General features: G+C 45.9%; 4 protein-coding genes and 1 pseudogene across 4 annotated transcripts; 3 read left to right on the top strand and 2 right to left on the bottom strand.

Annotated features, from left to right (window-relative positions):
• Nucleotides 1-4,415: 4,415 nt before the first annotated feature.
• On the top strand, nucleotides 4,416-9,428 carry LOC127762941 (probable bifunctional riboflavin biosynthesis protein RIBA 2, chloroplastic). Its single transcript, XM_052287486.1, has 8 exons — nucleotides 4,416-4,565; nucleotides 4,789-4,874; nucleotides 5,273-5,669; nucleotides 5,756-5,977; nucleotides 6,664-6,986; nucleotides 7,444-7,573; nucleotides 7,683-7,979; nucleotides 8,723-9,428. Exons 2-8 carry the CDS (start codon nucleotides 4,822-4,824, stop codon nucleotides 8,960-8,962), a joined length of 1,662 nt encoding a protein of 553 aa, XP_052143446.1. The 5' UTR covers nucleotides 4,416-4,565; nucleotides 4,789-4,821; the 3' UTR covers nucleotides 8,963-9,428.
• Nucleotides 9,429-10,915: 1,487 nt separating this feature from the next.
• On the top strand, nucleotides 10,916-12,397 carry LOC127762942 (E3 ubiquitin-protein ligase Os04g0590900-like). The gene has a single exon (XM_052287487.1). The coding sequence runs from the start codon at nucleotides 11,121-11,123 to the stop codon at nucleotides 12,231-12,233; it is 1,113 nt and encodes a 370-aa protein (XP_052143447.1). The 5' UTR covers nucleotides 10,916-11,120; the 3' UTR covers nucleotides 12,234-12,397.
• Nucleotides 12,398-15,349: 2,952 nt separating this feature from the next.
• LOC127764291 (E3 ubiquitin-protein ligase ATL6-like) lies at nucleotides 15,350-16,593 on the top strand. The gene has a single exon (XM_052289149.1). It carries the CDS (start codon nucleotides 15,407-15,409, stop codon nucleotides 16,460-16,462), a length of 1,056 nt encoding a protein of 351 aa, XP_052145109.1. The 5' UTR covers nucleotides 15,350-15,406; the 3' UTR covers nucleotides 16,463-16,593.
• Nucleotides 16,594-20,540: 3,947 nt separating this feature from the next.
• On the bottom strand, nucleotides 20,541-22,135 carry LOC127764099 (E3 ubiquitin-protein ligase ATL6-like). Its single transcript, XM_052288929.1, has one exon. The coding sequence runs from the start codon at nucleotides 21,851-21,853 to the stop codon at nucleotides 20,810-20,812; it is 1,044 nt and encodes a 347-aa protein (XP_052144889.1). The 5' UTR covers nucleotides 21,854-22,135; the 3' UTR covers nucleotides 20,541-20,809.
• Nucleotides 22,136-24,751: 2,616 nt separating this feature from the next.
• Nucleotides 24,752-27,298, bottom strand: LOC127762588 (ent-cassa-12,15-diene synthase-like; annotated as a pseudogene).
• Nucleotides 27,299-27,514: the final 216 nt, after the last annotated feature.

Genomic DNA, 27,514 nt, shown 5'->3' with positions numbered 1-27,514 from the left:
AATTCCCTGACAAAATTTTGAGTATTAAATATAGATAAAAAAATAACTAATTACACAGATTACGTGTAAATTGTGAGATGAATCTTTTAAGCCAAATTGCGACATGATCTGACAATGTGGTGCTATAGTAAACATTTGCTAATAACGAATTAATTAGGCTAAATAAATTCATCTCGCAGTTTACAGGCAGATTCTGTAAATTGTTTTATTACTAGTCTACGTTTAATACTTCAAATGTGTGTCCATATATCATATGTGACATGCCAAAACTTTACACCCCTGAATCTAAACACAGCCTATGTAAGGGCAAGTGCTATGGTAGATGTGACTATCACCTCCAAATTTATCTATTTTATTCACTCATGAACTAAGAGGCAACCCATATAATGTATCACCTCTAGTACACAAATACCAATATATCTAATACTCTCACACCTTTCTTGAAATTTTTGTGGAGGTTGCCTCTTGATTTAGGGGTGGCTCATCATCTCTCTCCTCACTTCTCTTCAGGGGCGGAGGCAGCATTTTAGCAAGAGTAGGGCTGAACCATATAGCTATAAATTTTTTGTGCAAATTCTACGCAAATTTTAGTGTTTCTCTATTGAAAATTTTTGCCACGTGTGGGGCCCAAGCCCAAGCTGCCCCACACGTGGCTCCGCCCCTGCTTCTCTTCTCCACCTCATCACTCAATCCAATGTGACACTTTTAAAGGCAATATATGGGGTATTATAGTACTTGCCCTAATTCTACCTGCTAAACTGGATCAGTGACGTATGAATTCTCTTGCTATAGGATTGAGCCACCATCTAAGGGCCCCTTTGAATCGCAGGGTAGAAAAAACGGAGGAATAGGAAAAGCACAGGATTCTGATAGGAATTGAAGTGTAAAACAGAGGATTGCAAAACACAGGAATGATCGTTTGATTGGAGCGCAGGAAAAACGAAGGAATTAGATGAGAGAGATAGACTCAAAGGAAATTTTCCAAGAGGTTGGAGCTCTTGCTAAATTTTCTCCAAAATCCATATGCAATATGCCATTCCATAGGAATTTCATAGGATTTGGAAAGCTTCAATCCTTTAAATTAAAGGGCCAAATAAAAAAAATTTCTATAGGATTTAAATCCTATGAAATTTCTATCCTTTGATTCAAAGCGGCCCTAAAATTAGAGAGTAGTAATATTAATCGCAGATGATCTAGTATTTCCCACGGAGCATCTGCGAACAGCGATCAACATCCAGCTTCAGCTTGTGATAGGCCCATGCAGAAGCTGAAGCCGCATGCTGCGCGAGAAACCCCTCGTACGAGTGTACGACGTGCGGCCGTGTGGCTCACTCATTTTTTTTTTCGCCCGCGTGGCCGTGCCGGAAATCATTAATTTATTCCACGTCGGCGGTCTCGGCTGCGAACGATCCTGACGTCGCGCGTGCTGTCACCCACACGTAAAAAAAAAAAACGGAAAGGCGTCGTCGGCATCGTCGTCACCGGATTCGGAATCACACGTCGGGACTCGGGAGAAGAGAAGGGCTGTGTTTAGTTGCTTCTAAAGTTGAACGTTTTAGTTAAAATTGATAGATTAAAAAGTTATGTGGATATAACAGATTGATGTGATGAAAAAAGTTAAAAGTTTAAATCTAAATACAGCTAAGGGCAGAGAGATAGAAGAACGAGCTTGAAAAGGAAACGAAATTAAAAGCGAGCTCCGCTTCTCGCTTGACCCTCAAAAAAAAAGAAGAAAGCGTAGGTGGGCCCCGCCGGCTTTGCACCAGGTCGGCTCGGTCAAATCTCATCCAGATCCAGTGGCTCTCGCGCGGGGCATCGTCATCGCTCGCGGCAGCCGGGCTCTTCTCTTTTTTTCCTTTGGTCTTTGCCTTGCCCTGATTGGGGGAGTGGGGGATCCGGTCTCCGAGACGGCGACTTATCGGGTGGGTGCCTTGGCGTGGCGACCCGTGCCCGGGAACGAATCCAACACACTTGGCTAGCTGAGCTTTGGTTTGTTACGTGCGTTTTTTTGGGGCGGCTAACTAATGAATAATGACACGTGATGATGCACTATTTCAACCTAGTAATCATTAAGTACGATCCGTATTAAATTATGAGGTTAGTGGCTAGTATCTTTGATTGATCCAATTTGTCGCTAATAAAGAGACTCTATACTACTTTGTTTTATCTATCTATATTTTTATAAAATTATAATCACTAAACACCTAAAACTCAACGTGTAAGCATAGTACTCCGTCCGTCCCAGAATAAAGCAACTTAGGACTCGATGTTCAGATACGTAGTAATAGGATACGAAACATGCCAGCTTGCCGCATCAACCCACTAAGCACTAAACTTCAACATACAAGTATAGACTATAGTAATTAAATTTATAATTTATTACATTCTAAAACTCAAAATACACATGCTAAATTATTTTCAAAATATTTCAATCCAAATTCATCCGTTATTATACAACATTTAACATATATCCATTTATATATCCCACAACAAAACGTGGGGCGCCATCTAGTTTAAAAGGATTGTATGCGGACATGTTAGGACTACAAATTTGTACGCAACAAAGTCCATAATGCGCACAAATAAGTTAATGTTAATATTGTATTTCAAAATTATTAGGTTAAGAAAAATATGAAAATTAAGACTATCAAAGTATGCCCGTATTTGCCAATTCAAATTTTGGTAACGGAAGAAAGCCAATATTAAAATTTGAAGGAAAGTAAAACTTTGTATTTATTTGTTTCGGATTTCCTAACAAAAAGCTAAAATCAACAAAACGATTCAATAATGGTTTAATATTAGTTATGCAAATGTATGCAACACTAGCCCTTAATTAATGCCACGTAGGTGTATCGATCGCTATATTGTCATAATCTTTTCATCCACTTGGTATGAATAGTTATTGAAAAGTATTTTAGTTGATAGATTCTCTTTTCGTTCTAAAATATATACTCCCTCTATTTCTAAATATTTGACACCGTTAACTTTTTAGCACATATTTAATTGTTCGTCTTATTAAAAACTTTTATGAAATATGAAAAACTATATGTATACATATAAGTATATTTAACAATAAATCAAATGATAGAAAAAAATTAATAATTACTTAAATTTTTTAAATAAGACGAACGGTCAAACATATTTAAAAAGTCAACGGCGTTAAGTATTTAGAAATGGAGAGAGTAGCAATTTAGAATTGGATGGAAGATATTCTAGTATTAAGCTTATGTTTAGATTTGCATTAGGATATGTCTTATCTAAGCTTAGGTTACTATATATATTTTATATATATTTTAGAACGGAGGTAGACTACACATATGATACTCATCATGTTCACAAAGAAATCAATGATAAAATACTTTGATCTCACTAATTTCCGCTAGGAACTTTTCCTTGTTGTAATGCGCTATGCGCACAATAACTTTGGTAGTACATCAATTTTTTAATCATTTTTTATTTGTACATGCATGCATTAGCGAGCTTTAAAATATTTTTTCTCTTAAATTATACCCGATCTACGACCTGATCACATAGTTGTATTAATTATAATTAAATCTTTAAAACAAGATATCATACGATTATATTCCAATGAAATAAAAACAAATATTTCAAACCGTTAATACTCAATGTTTTATAGACGAACATAATGTTTAAAAAAAATAAATGTTTCATTGACTGTTTATTTTATTTCACTATATATAGCATAATGTTTTATTGTGATCAACTAAAATATTTGACCGTGTTATACTTAGGGTTTGTTTAGTACATCTCCAACTCCACCTTTCATATAGCTCAACCAAACAGTTTCAGCTCCATCTAAAATAGAAGCGAAGCTAAGTGGGGCTCTCTCACAGAGTGAGTGGAACTGGGTTTAGTCAGCTCCACAACTCCACTCTAGATCCAATTCCTTTATTTAAGGGCCTGTATGGTATAGCTCCAATTTCTAAATTTAACTCTTGGAGTTGGGCCTGGAGTGGAGTTGTGGAGCTGCCTAAACCTAGCTCCACAACTCTAGTTTATTTTGTGAAAGAGCTCCACCCAGCTTAACTCCCAGTTTTAGTGGAGCTAAAACTGTTTGGCTGAGCTCCAGCTCCAGAAGGGGTGGAACTGGAGCTGGAGCTGTGTCAATCATGCCCTAATTTTATGAGTTAGAGCTCTACGTGCTCTTATTATACAGCCTTAAAAGAAAATCGAAATCGTACACTTGTTCTGTAGCGGATCCGGGCTGGATGGACGCAAACCCACCACCACCAGGACTGTACCAGTGTAGCCGTAAATAAATAAACACAAGAGACGAGAGTACGAGACGAGACCGCCGCGAACCTGCGTGCCGTGTGTGCGTGTGCTGGTGGGCCCCGTGGCCGTGCGTTTATAAAATTACGCGCTCCGCCTCGCCTTCTTTTTCCACACCCACACCAACCCCATCCCTAATCACCAACACCCCCCCACCCCACCATCGAACCGCCACCAAAAAAAGCCGAAGCTCGCTCGCCGCCGCCGCCGCCGGGGACTTCGCCGGAGGGAGGAGAAGCCAACCCGCCCGCCCGCGCGCGCGTACGTACGAGGTGAGGCATTCCTTCCCGTCCCTCTCGCGACGTGTCGGGTTGGGTTCGGCCTCTTGTGGGTGGGGGGCTCGAGATCAGGGAGCTCGTCGTCCCCGGGTACCCCCCTGTTTCGGCCGGGATGTTCCAGATCTTAGCGTTGCTGGGTTGGAAATTTTTGAGTGGTTCGGGGATGGTGATGTGCGGTTTGCTGATTTTTTTGGTGCTCTCCGGCGTTTGATTGCAGGCCTGCTCCTTCCGTCGGAAGGGAAGCATCGGGATGGCGTCGATTTCGCCGACGTCTTCATCGGTCGCCGCCCTCCGCGGCCACCCGTGAGTTCTCTGCTTCCTCTCTCTCTCGCTGCTACGCCTTGATTGTGCTTGCCCGCTGCCTTGGGAGCTGGTTACACTTCCGGATTATTTCCGGCTCGATTATGCCTTTTGCTAAGGCCTCACTTTTTTCTTTTAGTGTTTTGGTTGATTTGACGACTGGTACACTAGTTTCATGTCAGAATCTGTTTGAAGTGAATTAGTAACGAGCGAGCTGTTGAGCGAACTACATAATACAGTTGAAATCCGGTCGTAAGAACCTTTGAGGAATGACTGTAAAATATACTAGTTTTACTCATTCCTTTTTAATGAGAATATATAGGGGTACTTAAAATAAGAGTTTATATATATTAATTGCTGAATCTGATTGATTCTACTCACTTCTGTTTGTGTAAATGCAGGGTGCAGTTCGTGAAAGGCGGTGCAGTCTCCAAGGAAGCAAAGGGATCAATTTCCTTCTCACCCGTTGCGAATTCAAATAATGCCAATGTGAAATTTACGGGCTTGAGGGTAGCAGCATCATTGAAAAGGGATGGTGCTTTTCCAGGCGACGGTTACTCAGGGAATGATAACACGGTGTTACCAAAGAGCACTTCTGTTCGTGGCCAGGACTATCCAACTGCTGACTCTGTACTCCCAACGGAATCCGTCATCGTGCCAGAAATCAGTAATGCTGGTTTGAAATGTGTTGCGGACATGTTCTCAGATGAGGACAAAGACACTGAACAAGATTTGGATAGCCCAACTGAGGGCTTCTCGTCTATTTCCGAGGCCATCAAAGATATTCAACAAGGAAAAGTCAGTATATGCTAACCTTTTACTCATTTCATATCTTGTCCGTTTCTGCTCTATGGAATTCTCCTGACACCAGGTTGCTCTTGTAGCTTGTGATTGTTGTTGACGATGAATCAAGAGAAAATGAGGGAGATCTTATAATGGCTGCTTCTTTGGTTACCCCAGAGGCCATGGCGTTTGTTGTAAGATATGGCACAGGAATAGTGTGTGTTAGCATGAAAGAAGAGGATCTTGAAAGATTGAACCTTCCTTTGATGGTTGCAACAAAGGAAAATGAGGAGAAGCTCTGTACTGCATTCACTGTTACAGTGGTATGCTGCCATTCTTATTCTCTTTCTTTTGCCAGCACTAGAATAGTATGTTATGAATTTCTATGGATATCAAATTTTGCTTAACTGTCAAATGCATGCATACGTATGCTTATTCACTTTACCATTGGTTTCCTCTGCAAAAGGCCAAAATGTAACTCATATAAAAATTGTTCTTCACATTTTTAGTTTTAAATATTAATGATGTGACGGCATGAGGTGTGCATTTCCTTTTGCACACAGCTTTCTAACAAAAAAAGGGTAAAAAACAAAGTTGTATTAAACCAGTGATTTGACTTTACTAAAATATTACTTGTTTTCCATCTTAGATCTGAGTTCTGAAAGTAAATTGCCATAATAGAGTGTAATCATTCCTAACACTCACTATGGAGGCTTCCAGAGAAACTCATGATGAGTTTGGTGTTAAGGCGTCTAAAACTTGGCTATTGCTCCTTTCATCATTGTTATGCATATCACATGCTGACCAACAGTATTTAACCTAAGGAAAAACTTGTGTTCTTTAGAAAATTTTCAAATCAACGGAACAGATACAGCCTACTTACTAGTTTAGTTACTCCATTTCATAATGAAAGAGTAAACATCCTGCCTTATGAGTTTGTGTTGAACAAATTTGTTTTGATGATTTATTTGTGCTACTGAGATGAAATTCATCTGCTTTTGGCTTATAGGATGCTAAAGAGGGAACAACAACTGGGGTATCTGCAACGGATAGGGCAAAGACAGTTATGACTCTTGCATCCCCTGACTCTAAGCCTGAAGACTTCAATCGGCCTGGTCATATTTTCCCTCTGAAATACAGAGAGGGTGGTGTTCTGAAACGAGCTGGACATACTGAAGCATCTGTAGATCTTGCTATGTTAGCTGGGTTACCTCCTGCTGCGGTCTTATGTGAGATTGTGGATGAGGATGGGTCCATGGCTCGCCTACCAAAGCTGCGCGTGTTTGCTGAAAGGGAGAATTTGAAGATTGTATCCATTGCTGACTTGATTAGGTGAGTCTAGTACACAAACCTGAGCTCCTAATACTGCATGTGCAACCAGGATATATATCAATAACTTTATCATTTAAACTGTTATAATATAGGCCAATTTGGCCTATTAATCATGAGTAGTTGCTATCAGTGGGAACATATATACGCTCTAACTTCCCTGAGATATAAATGCTATTATTTTTCTCCTTGAAATTGTCGTGATGTCCTATCTATTGGTGTGAACACATATGTCATGGAATTAGTAATAAAAGATTCTTCTTGCAATTAGTATTGCCATCGTATCTGTTATCCTAGATGATAACACAAACTAATCTCGAATTGTGTTGATTGTAGTAGCCCCTGGGTTGCAACTGTGCCTGCCCTGCTATTTTGATATTCCTCTATGCCCTTGAAATGATTATTGACATGCCAATTAGTGTACTGAGACTCTGAGAGTTCTTATCTTTCTGTTCTGCAGATATAGGAGAAAAAGAGACAGGCTAGTTGAACGTTCATCTGTTGCACGCTTACCTTTGAGATGGGGTAATGTCCGCGCTTACTGCTACAGATCTGTTATTGATGGGATAGAGCATATTGCAATGGTGAAAGTAAGTTGCTGAAATATTATAAAATACTTGTGTTGGAATTAGCTGCTGAATCACTTTTTTTTTCTTGTCATAAGCCTGACTTTTAAGTTACTCATTCAATCACTGACAGGGGGAGATTGGAGATGGTCAAGGCGTTTTAGTGAGGGTGCACTCCGAATGCCTCACAGGGGACATTTTTGGATCAGCAAGATGTGATTGTGGTGATCAGCTTGCCATGGCAATGGAGATGATTGAGAAGGCTGGAAGGGGTGTACTAGTTTATCTTCGTGGACATGAAGGGAGGGGTATTGGTCTCGGTCACAAGCTCCGTGCTTATAACCTGCAAGATGACGGGCGCGACACTGTGGAGGCTAATGAAGACCTAGGACTGCCTGTGGATTCACGGGAATATGGCATTGGTGCACAGGTAAGGAATTCATGGTATCATACGGCATTCGAATATAGGGGGTGTTTAGATCCAAGGGTGTAAAGTTTTGGTGTGTCACATCAGATATTATATAGGGTGTTGCATGGGGTGTTTGGGCACTAATAAAAAAACTAATTACAGAATCCATCAGTAAACCGCAAGACGAATTTATTAAGTCTAATTAATCCGTCATTAGCAAATGTTTACTGTAGCACCATGTAGTCAAATCATGGAGCAATTAGGCTTAAAAGATTCGTCTCGCAAATTAGTCGCAATCTGTACAATTAATTAATTTTTTAGCCTATATTTAATACTTCATGCAGGTGTTCAAATGTTCGATGTAACGGGGTGAAAAATTTTGGGGTGGGATCTAAACAGGGCCATAGAAAACAAAATGTCATACCCTGCTTATAGCCTTGTACACCAGCTTAATAAAGAACCATGTGGTTTATATATCTGTTCGTAGCATATGTTTCAACTTGCTTACGTTGAGGCCTGAGGGGCTGTAAAGGCATATGTTCAGAATCTGATGCATACAACCAACAAGTGTAGATGAAATAAAAATTATTCCCAACTGAACTAAAATATGTTTTCTACTTTAATGGACTTGGCCGCCTTGCTTAGCGCTTTCCTTTCTTGTCATGAATTTGATGCTGCCAACAATTTCATGGAGACAATTTAAGAATTACCATGCATTCATTTCATTTGTTCAATGGATTGACATTTGTACTGTTGCTTTGTAGATATTACGTGATCTGGGGGTCCGTTCAATGAAGTTGATGACTAATAACCCAGCAAAGTATGGTGGTCTCAAGGGTTATGGATTGAGCATTGTGGGCAGGGTTCCCTTGGTAACTCCAATCACCTCAGAGAATCGGAGATACCTGGAAACAAAGAGAACAAAGATGGGGCATGTATATGGATTGGCCAATGGCCAAGCTAGCCATCAGACGGGCAGCAATGGTGCCAAAGGGGAGCATTAGGCCAATCGGACTCAGGTTCACATTCTAATCCACGACAATCTTATGTGATGGAGTTTGTCAAATTATGCTACAACATATGTTCGTGGTGAACCAATTTTTTTTTAGCTGACAGTAGGTTGAAAGATGGGCGTAATAAAAGTATCCCTTTATTTGTTGTAATCCACAGCCACACAACTGGGTTATTACTGTAAATATATACACACACATAAACTGCTCCCTAGCGGGTACAGACTCCAGCCTTACCTGAATTGAGAAGACTGGCGATAAAAATATCGACTGAGATCCAAGGCAATGCTAGTATGAATCTAACTCCCAATATTGAAAGAATTTTTGTTCTGGGAAGCCTTTGGATCCTTACATTATTTCTTGCACTACGCATATGCTGCCAGAGTCTTTGTCAAGCGATCTGTTCTTGTGTTTGGCTGCCTTTTTCTCTCTGGAATATGAACATCGACTATTCGACTGATGCTAGTCCGAGCTAAAAATGTTGTACTGACTACTGCTAATACATACGGCCCCTGTTATTTTTTTATTAAGATACTGATTTCATCTTAGTTTTATTAACATGCTTTTCAAACTATCAAACGGTATATATTTCATGCGAAAACTTTCTATATAGAAGTTTTTCAATTTTAAAATAACTAAATTTCAATTAATCAAGTATTAATAATTTTTTTTACATGCCCGGTATTTAATCATCCTCTTAAGCAAAGCTAAACTTAAACGGGGGCAATAATAAGCTCTCAAAGAACCTCGCCGGATAAGTCGTGGCAAGGAACATCCCAATTTCGCAGAAGGAACACAACCTTGTCTCGGTTTCTTTGGTTTGCTCAGTGGGCGATGGGAAGTTAGTACGGTTCTGGGAGGATTATTGCCTGCAGGGCTCTTCAATTCGGTCGTTGGCGCCCGCGGTCTACGCAACAGTTCCCGCTCGGTTCCGGAACAGACGAACGGTAGCTGAGGCTTTGCAAGATAAGAGGTGGATTCGAGACATCTGTGTGGCATTGGGGATTCAGGCAATCCTGGAATATCTCAAGCTTTGGGACATTCTGCGATCGGTTCAGCTAGGTGAGGAACCGGACACGATCTCTTGGTGTTGGGAAAGCTCGGGTCTTACTCCACTCGCTCGGCGTATCATCTTCTCTTCGCGGGAAGAACCAGCCTCGAGCACAAGCCAATTTGGAAGTCTCTAGCGCCCCCGCGCTGTCGGTACTTTTTGTGGCTGGTCGCACTGAATCGTTGTTGGACAGCGGATCGTCTTCGGAGTCGAGGGCCGTCACACCCGGCTCGCTGCCCTCTTTGTGATCAATGCGATGAGATGATTGATCACTTATTGGTTGCTTGCTAGGAGTCTCGCCAGCTATGGTGGATTGCTCTTTCAGCTATTGGTCATTCTGAGTGTCTGCCTCTCAATGAGCACTCTTTTCACTCTTGGTTGTGTGACAGTCGCAAAAGAATGGCCAAGGAACATCGTCGAGGGTTCGACACCATTGCAACTTTGGTGGCATGGACGATTTGAAAAGAAAGAAACAATCGGGTCTTCAACCAAAAGAGCAGGACATGGGCGGAAGTTGCTAGGGCCATGACGGACGAAGCAGACCTTTGGCGGTTAGCTAGAGCCGCGATACCGGCCATGGCGACCCCTATGTCGGGTGGAAGGTCGCCACATTCGTTGAGAGATTAGGCTTTTCTTCCTCCTCCTCCCTCCTGTATCTTATCCCCTTCGTGTTTTTGATTTTTTCAGCCCGCTCTGTAAATACTTTTATTCTTTCTTAATATAAAGATACGCTCCTCGCGTATTAAAAAAAAAAGATTCGCGGCCTTGTCAGGGTGAGCGTGGACCGACCGGCGGCCGTCCACGCTCACCAACCCTCCCAAGTCCCAACCGAGCTGAGCTGACCGCACGACAAGCCAACCGAAAACGCCCGGGAGGAAGAGGCAAAAACGCGGCATGGTGACGCCACCCCGCGCTCCGTTTTTCTCCACGCGACACTTGACTTCACCGCGACACATGACTTCACCGCCTGACGCCGCCTCACCACCCACTCCCCCCCTAATCCCTCCTTCGCTTTCTACCTCAACACGCCTCGTTCTTCTTCTTCTCTCTCTGGTTTTACATTTTTACTACTCCTCCTAGCTTCCCTTTATCTCTCTCTCGATGGCGAAACCCTTCCCCGATCCGCCGAAACCGCCGGTCCCCGAGCCGCCGAAACCGGGCTCCGATGGCGCCTGCTACGACTGTCCCTCTCCTCCTCCTCCTCCTCCTCCTCCTCCCCACTCGCGTGACCACCGCCGCGTGGTGATCGCGCTCGCCACCACCGCGTCCCTGCTCTTCGCCATCCTCCTCGCCTTCTCCGTCTACTGCTTCATCCGCCGCAGGCGCCAGCAGCGGGCGCGGCGTGAGGCGCTTCTAGCACCTCCCCCTTCTGATGCGGCTGGAGGAGGCGGCGCACCGGGTGCGCCGGTCGCCGCCGGCGACGGGGCGGTGGCCGGCGCCGGGGAGGGGGAGGGGGAGGTGCTGCACCACGCGTGGCACATCCGCACCGTCGGGCTCGACGAGGCGGCGATCGAGTCCATCGCCCTCGCGCGGTACCGCGCCGGCGCCGGCATGCTCGGCGCCACCGACTGCCCCGTCTGCCTCGGCGAGTTCCGCGACGGCGAGCTCCTCCGCCTTCTCCCCAAGTGCGGCCACGCGTTCCACGTCCCCTGCATCGACGCCTGGCTCCGCGCCCACGTCAACTGCCCGCTCTGCCGCGCCCACGTGCTGCACCCCGCCGACGCCGACGCCGACGCCGGCGACGGGGAACGCGTCCCGCCACCCGCCGGCGCTAACGGCGGCGGCGGCGGCGCAGCCACCGACCAAGCCTCGAGCCCCACCGATCAAACCGCGGACCAAGAAAACCCTGGTCAACAGCAGCAGGGGGAGCAGCACGAGCTCCGGGTACAAATCGATCGGCGCGACCAGCCCAGCTCGCCGGAGCCGCCGCGCCGGAGTCCCGACCCGCGCAGCGCGCAGAGTTTCCGGCGAGTAGCCTCCATGGGCTCGCGCTCGCCACCGGCGCCATCCGAGGATGCTCCTGAAGACGAGCAGACGACGACGCAGAGCAGCAAAGAGAAACAGGGGAGCGGCGGTGACGCTGCCTGCTGCGGCAAGGCGCCGTCGGGCTCCGGCCGCTTGCACCACATGAGGAGGTCTTTCTCCGGCGGCGGAGGCCGGCGATCTCTCCCCTCGCGGCATGGCCGCACTTCTAGCTCGATGCTGCCGTTGTGATCATCTCGGGGGTAAAAAGAAATGGAATTTTTTTTTTACTGAAATCGATTGTGAACTCGGTATCCTGTACAGTTGTGAACACCCAAAGAGAGATTGCATCTTACATGTCAGATATATGAAGAAATGAACCTTACATTCCTACTCTATTTTTGTGTTCTGTTCGTTGCAATTGCAAAGATCGTACTTAAAACTTGCTTGTTCTAGCCTTCTAGGATGCTAATTACTAATCAACACATCATACGCAGCATAACTCTGGTGTGACATTAATTGCATCTCAATATTTATTCGTAGTCTCACAAGTAGTCCCATACTCAAACTGACAGTAGTCAATGTTGACCTGAACATGAGGATGCCAAGTTGCCTCTTAGGACGCGTACGGAAGTTTTGCTATTAATTCACGCGCACAATTGGCAGAGAATTTTGAAAGGTTTATGATATAAAATATTAAAATTTGATCGGTTGAGGTAAAAGGAACGCTCTGCTGCTAAGCTGCTAGCCAACAAACCGAGTGTCACTAGAGGTCGACATATATACACTCACCAAACCAGTTCAGAGCTATTCAGAAAGTGATGTGTCCAAGTCTTAAGCCTTCTAGGATTCTAGGATTATTCCTGTTTGTTCTTTGTTTGCTTATGTGAAGAAGAAGCTAGAGAGAAAACCAACTAAATGTGCTGCTAATTTGGTGGACCAAAGAGAAGAAATTGGATCATTATATATATGTCGGGTGACGTCACCTACCAATTTGATTAGTTTAATTAGCCCAGGATCACTAGCATTGGCCGAGCATCTCCAAGAGCCTAGCCAAATGGCTCTCCAAATTAAAATTTGGCTAACTTGCACAAAAAAATCTACTCCAACAGACTAGCCAAATACCTATCCAAACCATTAGGCTGGCTAAATTCCCCACCAGACTAGCCAAAGTTGGCCAGCCAAAGCCGGCTAGCTATATGTGGGACCCACGCCTGTTCCCACCCTCTCTCTCTTCACGTAGCAGTGCGGCACGCACCGTGACGAGGGCGCCGCCGCCCTGTCGTCGCTGCGGCCGGCCACCGCCGCCCCGTCGTCGCACGGCCAGCCAACGCCACCGCCACCGCCCCCGCCGAGCTCCGCCCCGAGCTCCGCCGCCGCCCCCTCTAGATCCGTCGTCGAGGTCGTCACCCGCCGCCGCCGCCGAGCTCCGCCCCGAGCGGCATCGAGGTCGTCATTGCGAGCCGCCGGCGTCTTGCCTCCCGCCTCCCCGCGTCGCCACAGCACCGCGTGCGGCCACCCGTCTCCTCGCGTCGCCTCCTCGCGAGCGGCGGTGGGGATGGGGATGGGGCGGCGGCGACGGATGGGAGAGGGAAGGGGGGTTTGGAGAGAAAGGGAGAAAGATGAGGGAGAAGAAGGAGGTGTAGAGGCTGACATGTGGACCCAATTGTCATAGATTCAGAATAGAGAGGACGAATGGGGAGGCTGTTAGAGTAAAAGACAGTTGGACTTGCTAAATTGAATTGAGAGTTGGCCAAATAGATATTTGGAGAGTCAAATTTAGAGAGACTGTTGGAGATGCTCTTAGGTTATCATGTCTACACTGATCTAACACCATGATAAACTAAACAATGACTAAATTGACTGTGTGCACCGTAGGGATGGTGCAAAGCCCCAGAGTCATACTCTATTACACACGTGTAGGTTGCCTTTAGTAGGATCTTAGTGAGACTAAAGCGATATGATGTTGGTCTTCATTTATTTGTGCGTGAGTTAGTGTATTTGCGACTGTGTGTGTCTGGTGTTACGTGTGTAGTGATGTGTGCGTGTATACCATGAAATAAGAAAAGAATTAATATGTGATCTTTTTCGCTAGGCTAGCGATAGGACATCGGCTAAATGCATTAAGATTTAGGAATGAAATTACATAAAGCACACGCCGATTCTACGTACAGATTGTGGTCACAGATCTACATAGGTTTCAAAACGGCCGTAAACACTCTACAACATGCACAAACCTATACACATGTATATGCAAGTTTAATCAAAGAGCGGCATCGGTCGGTCCAGCCAAGCCAGCCGCTTGTTATGCCATTTCATATTAATCTATGCTATCCAAAAAAAATATTTTTTTTATAACCAGATAGGTAACAATAACATTCAAACAGCGAGGGAACATTTACTTTAGGGATGAAAATATATGTCCATAGAGGGCGCACATCTTGGCTTTGTCGGCCACGGCGATCCAGATTGTCGGAACGAAATTAAATAGATGCCCCTTATTGCTAAGAACATAAAAAAAAAAACTTGCATCGGGCTAGTATCTTCGGTTTCCAAAGGAATTCGCAGCAGGCGGCCTTCTCTTTCCCGATGAAGAACATCTTGTATGCAACTTGAGGAGTATTGCACATCTGTCGTGAATTTCCACCATAGTTCAAATCTCTGACATATTATGGCACAATTCCACTTCATATTTGTCGATAATTTTTTTTAAAAAAATTTAACAGGTGTAAATATAGTACAACCGTAGTGTAATTGCATTGTAGTTTACATGTAACTTACAATATAATTTTGAACCGTTCGATTTTCGTTAAAATTCATGCAAGAGAGGTAGAAAAAAAAATCACAACACACACATGAGAGGAGATTCGGTACCATTACCTCCGTTTTCACAGAATTAGCATGTCCCAAGGATTTCTGAAAGTTACATACAAGTTACACTATAGTTACGTGCAAGTTACACTATAATTATTTTACAATTATTCTATATTTACATCAGTAGTTAAAATTTGACGATAAATACTCCCGAATAGGTAATCTGTTCCTTGATGAACCAGCTCATTCTGTACGTGCAATCGTCCATCTGTACCATGCTCGATCGATATTACTATATTAGCATGCACGTTTATTTTCCAACTCATTTTATTTTCCAAAGTTGTTATTGAGGGCCACATTAAATACATCCCCAAAATCGAATTCCGAAGGAGGCTAAAACTGGCAAATAGGAACAGGCTGCAAACTTGAAAGCGCACAAATCTGAAAACGTGTAACGGAAGCAGCTCTGATCTGGAGTATCCCTCACGCAATGGTTTGGCCTCTAAATGGAAGACGAGCGAGCCCGCCGACCCGATCGAAAAAGCCCACTCCACCCAACACCCGCGGGTTCTTGCCCCCCCAAACCCTAGCAAAGGCGGCGCGGCGTCGTCATGGGCGTCGCCGCCGCCAACGTCGCCGCCTTCGTTTTGCTGGCCATCGCGCCCGTGGCCGCCGCGCCGTCGTCGCCGCCTCGATCTGGCGGCGACTCCCTGAGTTTCTCCGATGTGATCAGCATCTCCTTCTTCATGGCCGTCTTCTTCCCCGTGTTCATCGTCCTCCTCGCGTTCGCGTGCCTCCGCCTGTTCCGGCCGCTCGACGACGACGACCGCGAGCCCGCGCTGGCGGACACGTCGTCGTCGGAGTGGTCCCGCCGGGGAGGGGGCGGCAACAGGGCGGGGCTCGACGCCGCGGAGATCGCGGCGCTGCCGCTGGTGTCGTACCGCGACGCCAGGCGGTACCGGATCGGGGACGCGCGGGGCGACCCGCTGGAGTGCGCGGTGTGCCTCCTCGAGTTCGACGACGACGACGCCCTCCGCCTCCTCCCGGCGTGCCCGCACGCGTTCCATCCCGAGTGCATCGGCCTCTGGCTCGAGAAGCACGTCACCTGCCCGCTCTGCCGCGCCAACGTCCTCGACGCGCCGCCGCCGCCGCCCCCTCCCCCGCCTTCGCTGGAGCAGGACACGGAGTCGCCGCCGCCGGCTCACGAGACGGTGGTGGTGATCGGCGACGCCGGCGCCAGCGGCAACGAGGAGGCGGAAGCGGAAGCGGAAGAGAGGATCAGGATCCAGTGCCTCGCGGGGATCCGGCGCGCGGCGGGGCGGCAGGCTCTCCCGCGGTCGAACTCGACGGGGCACGAGCGCGGCGGTGGCGGGATGGAGCGGTTCGCGCTGCGGCTGCCGGAGCACGTCCGCCTCGAGATCCTCATGTCGCACAGGCTGAGGCACGTGACGAGCGCGGTGGCGTCCGTGCGCGTCAGGGAGGGGAGCGCCCACGACGCCGGCGCCGTGCGGAACGCCGTGGCGAGGCTCCTGTCGCTGTTCGTGCCCGGAGCCGGGTGGAAGGGAGACGACGAGGGCAAGTCCAGCAAGGCGGCGGAAGGGTCGTCTCGCCGGCGGCGCGACGAGTCGGCGAGGGGAGGAGTCGGAGAAGAGAAGAGGAGCGAGTAATTAATGGCGTATTTTGAGTATGTAATTCGATGATCGGAAATGTAATTTTGCAGAGAGTTTTTTCTTTTCCCTTTCACCTCATTCTTTTTGTGAGAACATTATTATTGAATAATTCAACAGCCAACCCGTAATCACAGAACTTCATTGCAATTTTGAGCTTAATTTCCTCCAAAAATGGTTTTCCACAAAAGAAAAATAACCTAAAACACCATTCAATGTATTTTGTAAATATAATATTTTTATTAGCACTCCTCAATACCGTGGAATAACCCTATAACTTTACGTCGAGTTTGTCTAAGGTTCACAATCTGTATCCAGTTTTGCTGGATACAGAACTCGGCGGACTTGAGCAGCTCCATGAACCATGATCCGCCCTGGCCAGTTGTAGTGCCATGGCGAGCTACCGAAGTGGGTGTAGGATGGCGACACGGTGAACTACTCGATGATCTGGGCGTGCACGGTCTTAGTTCTCCTGAGCCGCGGCGCGCCGGTGAATGCCCAAAGCAAGCGGCGGTCGCGTTGGCGCATCCGGTCCTGCCACCGGAGCACATGGGCGTCGGAGGTCGGGTGCAAGTGGGATGGGAAAGGCACGCCGAAGTTGATGCCCTTCCACGGGTTGGCCTCGACGGCGAGCACCGTCGTGTTGCGGATCGCTGGGTAGGTGAGCAGTGCGTTGCCCCACCTGTCGTCTCCGCGCGGGGCAGAAGTCCCAGACGGGGCGGGCTGCCACCATGAAGTGCTTCACCCGCCGCCGGCCTCCCCGTCTTGCTTAAGAAGAGAAGAGAAGAGAATAGAGGAGTAGAAAGAAAACACAAGAGAAAAGAGAAGAAGAAAAGAGAGAAAAAAAGATGTGGTCACGTGGACCCCACATTTTTTCCTTCTTACTTACATGTGGGCTTCATAATTTTTTTAACTTCTTTTTGCTGACTAGGATGCCACATCAATATAACCAATGATCCATATTGTTAGGACTTAAATTGCATAGTTTTATATAGTTTAGTAGTGAAGATTTCTGGTATTTGGGATGAGGGATGTCATACAGACTCAACTTGAAGTTGAGGATGGCTAGTGAACTTATTCTTATTACTGTTTCACTAACTAGTTTTGGGCCTTTTTTGGACTTCCAGTCGGCTCTACGGGCTGAATTAGGGTCCGGCTGACCCACCATTGGTCCAGCATGGCTAGGTCGAGCTAGGATCAGGCTAGCCCATGAATTTGTCCAACAGGATATATATAAAAGTTCGTTAGTGAACAAAAAGAAACAGAGTATATAATTGTTCAAAACCGAAAAGAAAGCTAAACGGGTAAAAACCTCTTTCTGTTCACTAGATTTCCTTTCCTCGTTAAAATGGTACACTTCCATTGCCACACACACGGGGGCTCCTAGCTAGCGCGTACGCGCTGCTAGCGAGCACCTCCCCTAAGGTTTAGGAAAAAGTACGAATTAACCCCCGAATTATCACGGTCGTCCGAATTACCCCCTAAATCAAAAAACCGGACATTCTTCACCCCCAACTATGCAAACCGGACGAATTACCCCCCTCGACCCAATCCACGGTGGTTTTGGTCTACATGGCGTACGCGTGGCAGTCCAGTCAGCAATTTATTTATTAGAAAATAGGTGGGCCCCACCTGTCATACACTTTTCCCCTCTCTTCTCTTCTCTCACTCTTCCTCTCTCTCTCTTCTCTCACTCTCTCACGAATCACAGCGGCAGGCGGGGCGCGGCGAGCGGCGGTGGCGGCGGGGGATGAGGCGGCGAGCGGCAGCGGCGACAAGGGATGAGGCGGCGAGCGGCGGTGGAGGAGGCAAGTGGCGGAGGAGGCGGCGGCGGCAGAGGGAGGAGGCGGCGACGGCGGCAGAGGAGGCGAGCGGCGGCGAGGTGTGGCGGAGGAGGCGAGCGCGGCGGAGGCGAGGCGAGGCGGCGGCGGTGGAGGAGGCAAGCAGCGGGGAATGAGGCGGCGGCGGCGAGGCGAGGCGAGGCGGCCGGCCCGCGCACGAGCGCCCGCTCCTCGCCGCGCCCGCTGCCGCTCCCGCCGCGCCCGCCGCCGCTGGTTCCCCTGCCTACCCTAGAGGGCACCGCCGCTGCCGTCACTTCCCCCGCCTGCCCTGGAGGGCGCCGCCGCCGTTGCCCCCGTTCGACCTGGAGGGCGCCGTCATCGCCGCCGCTTCCCCGCCCGCCCTGGACGCCGCCAGCGCCGCCGCTTCCCCAACCCACCCTGGACACCGCCGCCGCCGCCGCCACCACTGCCCCAGCCTGCCCTGACACCGCCGCTTCCCCCACCCGCCCTGGACGCCACCGCCGCTTCTTCCGTCCGCCCTGGACGCCGCCGTCCGGTTCCCCCTCCTCGTCTCACACCGTGCGGCGCCGTGCATCCTCCACCACGAGATGACGAGAGAGAGACCGAGAGAGATTAGGAAGAGAGAGATAGAGGAAGAGAGATAGAGGGGGTATGACATGTGGGTCCCACCATTTAAAAAAAATAAAATGCTGACTGGACTGCCACGTAGACCAAAACCACCGTGGATTGGATCGAGGGGAGTAATTCGTCCGGTTTGCATAGTTGGGGGTGAAGAATATCCGGTTTTGTGGTTCAGGGGGATAATTCGGACGATCGCGATAGTTCGGGGGGGGGGGGGGGGGGGTAATTCGTACTTTTCCGTAAGGTTTAACTACATCTATTATCTATTAATCTACTAGTTAACACTTAACACTGATGATACTAGTAGTAATTAGGAAAGATTCTGAAGATTTTTTGAGAGACATTTTTACTAAGAAATTGAAAAAATTTAAGTTAGATTTGAAAACTTTTGATTTAAGTTTCAAATTTTAAAGTCAAATTTTGAAAACTTTCAACCCAGATTCAAAAACTTTCAATTCGAGATTTGAAAACTTTCAACTCAGATTTGAAAACTTTCAACTCAAGAATCGAGATTCGAAAACTTTCAAGTCTGGATTTGAAAATTTTGAAAACTTTTAACTTGAGATTTGAAAATTTTCAACTCGAGATTTGAAAACTGTCAACTCAAGATTCGAAAACTTTCAAGTCCGGATTTGAAAATTTTGAAAACTTTCAACTTGAGATTTGAAAATTTTCAACTCGAGATTTAAAAACTTTCAACTCGAGATTCGAAAACTTTCAAGTCCAGATTTGAAAATTTTGAAAACTTTCAACTCAGATTCGAAAATTTTCACTTGATATTTGAAAATTTCAAGGCCAAATTTGAAAATTTTCAAGTCAATATTTAAAAACTTTCAACTCAAAACATTTGAAAAAACACGTGTGCTAAAAGATTAAAAAAAAGCGCAAAAAAAAGCGAAAAGAAACGCCAAAAGAAAAAACGCGGAAGAAAAAACGTAAAAACCGGCGTTAGAAATTGGTTAGAGAAAAAAAAAATCTCGGGCGCGCGTGGGCCTTGTGGGCCGGGCGTGCGCGCCGGCAGCGCGCGAGTTAGCAAAACCGCACACACACTACACATGCATCTCTCAAGTGCGAACAATTCTAGAGAAAAGGCAATGTTAGTGAAGTTGCTCATCAATTCTCCCTTGTCTTCAATCCCATTAAAAACAATTCTCCCTTCTCTGCAATCCCATTAAAAGCATCTCTCAAGTGCGAACAATTCTAGAGAAAAGGCAATGTTAGTGAAGTTGCTCATCAATTCTCCCTTGTCTTCAATCCCATTAAAAACAATTCTCCCTTCTCTGCAATCCCATTAAAAGCATCTCTCAAGTGCGAACAATTCTAGAGAAAAGGCAATGTTAGTGAAGTTGCTCATCAATTCTCCCTTTTCTTCAATCCCATTAAAAACAATTCTCCCTTCTCTGCAATCCCATTAAAAGCATCTTTCAAGTGCGAACAATTCTAGAGAAAAGGCAATATTAGTGAAGTCGTTCATCAATTCTCCCTTCTCTGCAATCCCATTAAAAGTACCAAATCCTGAATTCCTGATAATACAGCGAAAGGAGAAAGGGGCAAGACAAAGACAAAGCTCCCTGCTTGATGCTCACGCTTATCAGAATACCCGAGCACGAATAATTCCTCTGCTAGCGCAGAACGAACGAATGAGAACACACATCCCCTTCTCAAAAAAGAGAGCGATCGAGAGAACACACACGGGATGACACATCCAACAATAAAACAAACGAAATTTCAAATATATTTGCCACGGTTTGTACATTACGTGCACACGATTACTACTAATAAGCAAAATTATAATAATTTCAAATGGCAAACAACCTGGTGTATGTACAAGGTTTTTCAGCCTTCGCACGCGAACAAATTAAATTAATTCCTCTACATAAAAAGAGAAATTTTTTTTCACAAAATCTCGCCGGCTTTGCACGGATCAGACCGCGTCACGGCGTGGCGTCTCCTTCGCGCTGGTGTCCGCTCCCACGCCGCCGCGCGCCCACGACACCGTCCTTGCCAGGAAGGACGGCCACCGCCGCGCGCCGTGCCAGCTCCCGCCGCCGCCCCTCGAGCTGCCCTCGCGGCTCGATCCCCTGATGCCGAGGACGAGGCTCGTGGCGTGCCGGAGGCGCCTCGACTTGAGCACCTCCTCCCGGACGTGCGGCGGCAGCCGCACCGTGAACCTCTCGTGGTCACCGCCGTCGCCCGGCCCCGGCGCGCGCGGCGCCGGCAGCGCGCACAGCGAGTGCCCCGTCGAGTTCGACCTCGGCATCCTCGCCGCCCGCCGCACGGCGCGCAGACTCTCCAGCTCCACGGCCTCCTCCTCCCTCCTCCTCGTCTCCTCTTCGTCGCTCGCCTCCGCCACCTCCTCAACCCGCACCGCCGCGGCCTCGGGCGTACGCGACTCCTCCGCCGCCGCCGCGGCCGCAGCAGGCGAGGAGAACTCCACGGCAGGCGGCGATGGCGCTGGCTGCTTCTCGAGGTTGGCGCGGCACAGCGGGCAGGTGACGTGGCCCTCGAGCCAGGGGTCGATGCAGTCGGGGTGGAACGCGTGGGAGCACTGCGGGAGGAGGCGGAGGTCGTCCCCGTCGTCGAACACGGTGAGGCACACGGCGCACTCCAGCGCGCCGCCGCCGCCGCTCCTGTGCTTCCTGACCTCCGCGTACGGCACGACCGGGATCGCCGCCACCGCCGCCGGGTCGAGCCCGCGGCGGCGCCGAGCAGCCGACGATTGCCCTTGCCCAGCCCCAGCGCCAGCGGAGGAGTCGCAGTCGCAGCACTGGTTGACGATGACGCATACGAAGACGAGGACGAAGAAGACGCCGATGACGACGGTGATGACGGTGGACACGGCGCGGTTGACCGCCCTCGTGCCCGTCTGCGGCGGCGCCGGCGACGCCTGCGCGTTGGCCACGTGGAAACCGCCACCTACGACGAGGAGGAGGAGGAGGAGGCAGAAGCAGCGCGCGCGCCGCCCCATCTCTCTCGGAAAGGGAGGAGGAGGAAACGGCGGCGGCGGCGGCAAAGTGATGGATGGATTTGCGATTTGCCCCCTTTTTCTTCGTCGGTTCGTGCGCTCCTCAGCCGTGGATGGACGGACGGACGGACGGATGGTATGCTTTGCTTTGTGGTGCCAGGTTGCTAGCTGTTGACATGTTAGCAGCGTGATGGCGGTTGGGGGCGCGATGGCTGTGTTGTGCTGGCGATCCGCGGAAAGATGAGACGATGCCACATGCCCCAACTGTTCACGCCCTTAGTGATGCTACCAACTCCTGAACCCCTTTTGACCGGCCTGAATAAAAACGAAATGGCTGTGTGGTGATTGACTGAGCACTAAGGGCGTCCATAATACTAGCTAAATGCTCTTGCTTTGTTACGGGTAAAAAAATCATAATATTTTCTTAAATAAATAAAAACATATTTCTTTTATGAAATATGTTACCCATATTTTCGTATAGGGGAAGACTCTTCTTAATTTAATTTTATATGAAGCTATTTATTTAGATTTAAACATGTAAAGTTACGTATGGGCATAGATGGCTATATGCCCCACGATCCGACGGCCCGGCCCATCGTAGACGCTTTGGCACAGTCTGACAGTTGGCTGCTGCCTTGGCATGGTGGCCCGGCATGGCACGAAGTTTAGGGAGGCGAAATAGACTTACTTTCTGCCATATGTATGGCACAACCCCCAAGAAGAGTGAGGAAAAATGGACTTATTTTAACCATGTATAAGATACGGCCTAAAGAGGAGGGACAATAAATAGACTTACTTTAGCCATATATATATATATATATATATATATATATATCACAACCCAAAGAAGAGGAAGGCGAAATAGACTTATATCAAAGAAAGCACGATGAGCTGCCGTGCCTTCAAGCCGGCTCAGCACAACCTGGCCCGGCACAACCTGACCCTTATTGGACTGTGCCTTGGCCGTAGGTGGAGCACGTGGGCTGGCACGGCCTAGCCCGCCCGTTGAGCGGGCCATATCGGTCCGACTGATCTTGGGCCGTGCCGGGCCGAACAGCCCATTTGGCCATCTGTAAGTAAGGGGGTGACAGATTCACTGTCATCATCATTAATGTTTCTTTAAAGGAGTAGAGATATATGAAATGTAGATAGGAAGAAGTGGGTAAGTAGTATAGGAGGTAGTAAATCCATTAAGCAATAGCACTGTTGCGATAGTACTATCTAGTATCAGAAAAAAAAATCCACTCACCAACTATTGTTCGACATGTGGGTTCTAGCTTATTATTTATACATTGCGAGAGTTAGAAACAACCTATAACCTAATTTTGTAAGTCTCACTCTACTACTTATCTGGTGAAGATACATGGAGAATGTTAAGGGCAGGTTTGGCTTACCATTCTTAACTACAAAAGAAAAAAAAAGAGGTAATTGTACTTTTGTACACCCTCTAGCTAATATTTTTAATTTGGATTAGTAAGATTACCTTTTATTACACTTTAGACCACTCTAAGTCAGTTCTCTAGCTGCATCTACTATCTAGTCTTATAGGAGTAGTTGCTAGACCCCTAACTTGCTTGTTATAGCTAAGGATGCTCATTTTACCTTTAATGTTGAGTGATTGAGTTCATTTAATATCCTTAAAGCTCTCATGTCAGTACTAATCATCCAACGTACTGATTGGTCACTGTCGTTTGAAACCATGTGCAATGCTAGTGATAATACTTTTAGGATCATTCTTAAAGTAAGAAATACTATGCTATCGCATATGCTAGTAAAATGTGGACTGGAGCTCAGTTAAAATAGTGCAACATTTGAAAAAGGAGCTCCTTGTTGTTGTTTTATCTTTTGATAAAGTCAGTTCTTACTTAGTGCAGCAAACGTTATAGTATACATTTTACAAGAACTTCTATTACAAAGTAGTCTTGAATGAAACTTGAGAGATCTTCACTTGAGTAGTGTGTATTGAGAGTGAAGTTCATTCCTCCTTTTATAATGTCAAATGGCAGCTATAATGGTGGTTACTAGGGTCGGTTCACCCACAAATCGTCATCAGCATCCAATGGGAAGACACCACGTGGAAGGCGGTGGCAAGGGGTGCCACCCCTGGTTCGGCTGAACTAGGGCAACCGTGTCTTAGCCCACTGACTTCCTCTCAGAGTATGATGAGTGGGCCCTTATGATGGTGCATGGTAGATAGGCCTCAATTATGTTGGTTTTGCATTGATTTGTGGGTCTTTCAATCCGTGTACTCGCGTCTGATTGGCCAGAGATGTATTTCGTCATATGACGGGTGTATTTTCATCCAAAATCTTCTGCATACAAATATTCTACCATACTCGTGGAAATGGTTACTAATAAAACCTACCACTAAGTTTGCTATTCCATTTTATTTAGTTTTATGTAGGAGTTGATGGTCAGATTTGATATATAAGGACTGTCAACAGATATATACTTAAAAACTTTCTGCAAAAATTACAGGGGTGGGATAGAGTATGATGGAGAGCCTAGCTGATGGATTTGCCCCTGCCACTATCTTAAGTGACACTATTTTTTTTTCTCACAAATTCTTGGGCAACTGCAGGATATTTAGACAATCTTATTCATACATATGCATATGCATATTATTCTCGTGCTCTTGCGGTCCCATGTATATGAGGAAAACATATACTACCTCTGTTTTTTAATAGATGACGCCGTTAACTTTTTCTCACATGTTTGACTATTCGTCTTATTCAAAAAATTTACGTAATTATAATTTATTTTGTTATGAGTTGTTTTATCACTCATAGTACTTTAAGTGTGATTTATATCTTATGCATTTGCATAAAATTTTTTGAATATAAGACGAATGGTCAAACATGTGAGAAAAAGTCAATGGCATCTATTAAAAAAACGGAGGTATTATATCCTGACTCCGTACGGTAAGGTATGGGAATAGTAAAGCAAGTGAAGATTCTTGCACATCTTCCAGAATAACTGCTTGCATGGCCTTGGAATAGCGCCCTCCCTAAGGACCAACTTCAACAGCTTCCTCCTAGCAGTGTCTACGCGCTTCTGCGCTTCCATTTTAGCCTCTTGTATGGACATGCAACCACCACTTTCACGAGCAAGTAGTGAAACACCATTTGTCAATTTCCCTCTGCAGCAAATAATTTGCAGCAAAACTTCGTCAAAATTAACCGCTTTCAATCAAGGCAGTGGCTAATTACTATTTATAAAAGTAACAGGTAAGTACTTTTTTTTTAAAAAAATAACTTTTATATGTAATCAGTGCATTAGAACTTTAGCTTGTTGGGTCCAGACATGGGCAGGGAGCTAGATAAGAATGTAATTTTCTGATAAAATTGCTTGCTGTTATTTATAAAAAAAGATGCAGTTTATTAGATGAGAATGTACTCTATCTTCTAATAAAATTTTGAAAAATATGAGAGAAAGTACCTCAATGCCTCGAATGTCATTCAGGAGACGGCCGCAAGTGCCCACCAGCCTAAATATTTCGTTGTATTCTTGATGTTTGATTATGTCGTCCGTGAGCTTTACTCCGATAAAAAACATTCCCGAGATCACTGTAGCTCCATGCGTGAGTGAGGTCACACCACACTCCATGTATTCTTCGAACTTTGGCACATATTGGCTCCTCTGCCATTCTGCCTCAGTCTATCATACACCTCAATATATTTTTTTTAATAATAAAATATAATATCCCGGCCTCTACTCAAAAAGAGTTACAACTAATTATTACAAAGTAGCACCTCAATATATCTAGCCACTGCAATTTGAGCATCAACTTGTTAATAGCAACAACATTGCAACAAAAGAATTCAAGAAATCGCACATTGGAGACTCACTGTTTCTAGCAAGTACTTGGTAATATCATAGCCTTGTAATGCAGAAGCCTTTGCGCCAATCTCGTTTACTGTAGTATAGAGAGCCTGAAACAGTAGTTTTACATCTTCAGAGTATAGAACTCTTGTTGATGAGGCTTATCCCACCTATGACAACCATTTGCACAACGAATTAGCTCATTGATTGAGAAAGATCAGACAAGATACACTGGATCAAGGAATGAGGATTTGTACGTACTTCTCCATTAATGCTAGGAGGTTTTCTTGTTCTTCTTTTGATCCTCCAACATCAAAGAAATCGTCAACAACAGATGTCAACAAAGCTGTTTTAGACCACGAGATGCGAGCATCGGACATTTCAGGAGGGGATATGGAAGCAGCAGCAGAGAAATAGCAATATGTTAGCTTCTGGCGTGCGTATTGTAGCTGATCGAGTCTGTTGTCTTTCACCCACCTGTCCTTTTTTTTTCTTTTTGCCAATTTGTCTAAGTTAAAGCCATATAGGAGAAGTAATAATGAATAATTATGGTAAAACAACAAAAGAAGAAACATAAGGGAGCATAACTTGACAACTGTCTGAACGGATTAGTTACCTACCTATCAAGATACTTAAGTTCGTCCTGGTAATTGGATTGAGAGGTGCAGAAGTCATCAGCAGCCAAAGCCAAAGTTCCAAACTGACATTTCACGGTTGTCTAATCTTCAATTGTGAATGGGGCTCAAATTTAAAACTGATCACTATATTATTATTTTAAAATGTCTGCATAACTTGCTAAAAATCATTTAAGCAGTGTGACGCGTGTTGGCACAATCCTCTTTGTGTGTGAAAATACTACTCCCTCCGTCCCATAATATAAGGGATTTTGATATTTTACTTGCATTGTTTGACCACTCGTTTTATTAAAAAATTTGTGCAAATATAAAAAACAAAAAGTTGTGCTTAAAGTAATTTAGATAATAAAGTAAGTCAAAAAAAATAAATAATAATTCTAAAATTTTTTAATAATAAGACGGATGGTTAAACTGTGTAAGCAAAATGTCAAAATCTCTTATATTAAGGGACGGAGGGAGTACTCCAGTAGTACAGTAGCAGAAATGACCACCTAAAAAGACAAATTGAGTAGCTGAAATAAAGTAGTGGCCTCTTTTCTTCACCAAGGAAATTTGGATGATACGAAGTCTATTAATTGTCCTCCCTCGTGCTTTTCCCGCTAGAAATTAGCATGATCGGTCTAGGTCTCGTTGATACAGTGGTTATTTGCTCGTGTCACACTCACACACCAGCAATAGCCAAAAGCTACCAGAGACTGGGAGAGAAGAAATGTCGTGCACGCTGGTTGTGCTTTTTGCCTACACCAGCATACAGTATAGAATCATTTTCCTAAAATTAAAATTTGAAAACAAGTACTCCCTCCGTTTTGAAATGTTCGACGCCGTTGACTTTGTAGCAATGTTTGACCGTTCGTCTTATTTAAAAAATTTAAGTAATTATTAATTCTTTTTCTATCATTTGATTCATTGTTAAATATATTTTTATGTAAGCCTTTCGTGTAAACTATTGGACTATCCAACCTCATAATGATATTTTCTTACTCACTGCCATAAATGCATGGGGTTAGTAGCACTTTTTTCACCCATGCACAATTATCTCTTTATCTTTAAATGATCTTTACTCACAACCATACATGTATAGTAGTTGTGACTCTTTACCCACCCATGCACATTTATCTCTCTATCATAATTTAAATGATTTTTTCTGTTAAATTACTCCTCCAATCAATTATTTAATTACATCATTAAATTCGTTGTAATTAAATAT

Source organism: Oryza glaberrima, chromosome 2, assembly GCF_000147395.1.
Source record: "Oryza glaberrima chromosome 2, OglaRS2, whole genome shotgun sequence".
NCBI lineage: Eukaryota > Viridiplantae > Streptophyta > Magnoliopsida > Poales > Poaceae > Oryza > Oryza glaberrima.
The sequence above is the reverse complement of the archived record's forward strand: the minus strand, read 5'-3'. Positions and strand labels throughout refer to the sequence as shown.

Coding starts and splice junctions, on each gene's coding strand:
- LOC127762942 (XM_052287487.1), top strand. CDS start 11,121: ATGGCGAAACCCTTCCCCGATCCGCCGAAACCGCCGGTCCCCGAGCCG.
- LOC127762941 (XM_052287486.1), top strand. CDS start 4,822: ATGGCGTCGATTTCGCCGACGTCTTCATCGGTCGCCGCCCTCCGCGGC. Junction 5,670..5,755: donor AAGATATTCAACAAGGAAAA/GTCAGTATATGC, acceptor TTGCTCTTGTAG/CTTGTGATTGTTGTTGACGA. Junction 7,980..8,722: donor AATATGGCATTGGTGCACAG/GTAAGGAATTCA, acceptor GTTGCTTTGTAG/ATATTACGTGATCTGGGGGT.
- LOC127764099 (XM_052288929.1), bottom strand. CDS start 21,853: ATGGGGCGGCGCGCGCGCTGCTTCTGCCTCCTCCTCCTCCTCCTCGTC.
- LOC127764291 (XM_052289149.1), top strand. CDS start 15,407: ATGGGCGTCGCCGCCGCCAACGTCGCCGCCTTCGTTTTGCTGGCCATC.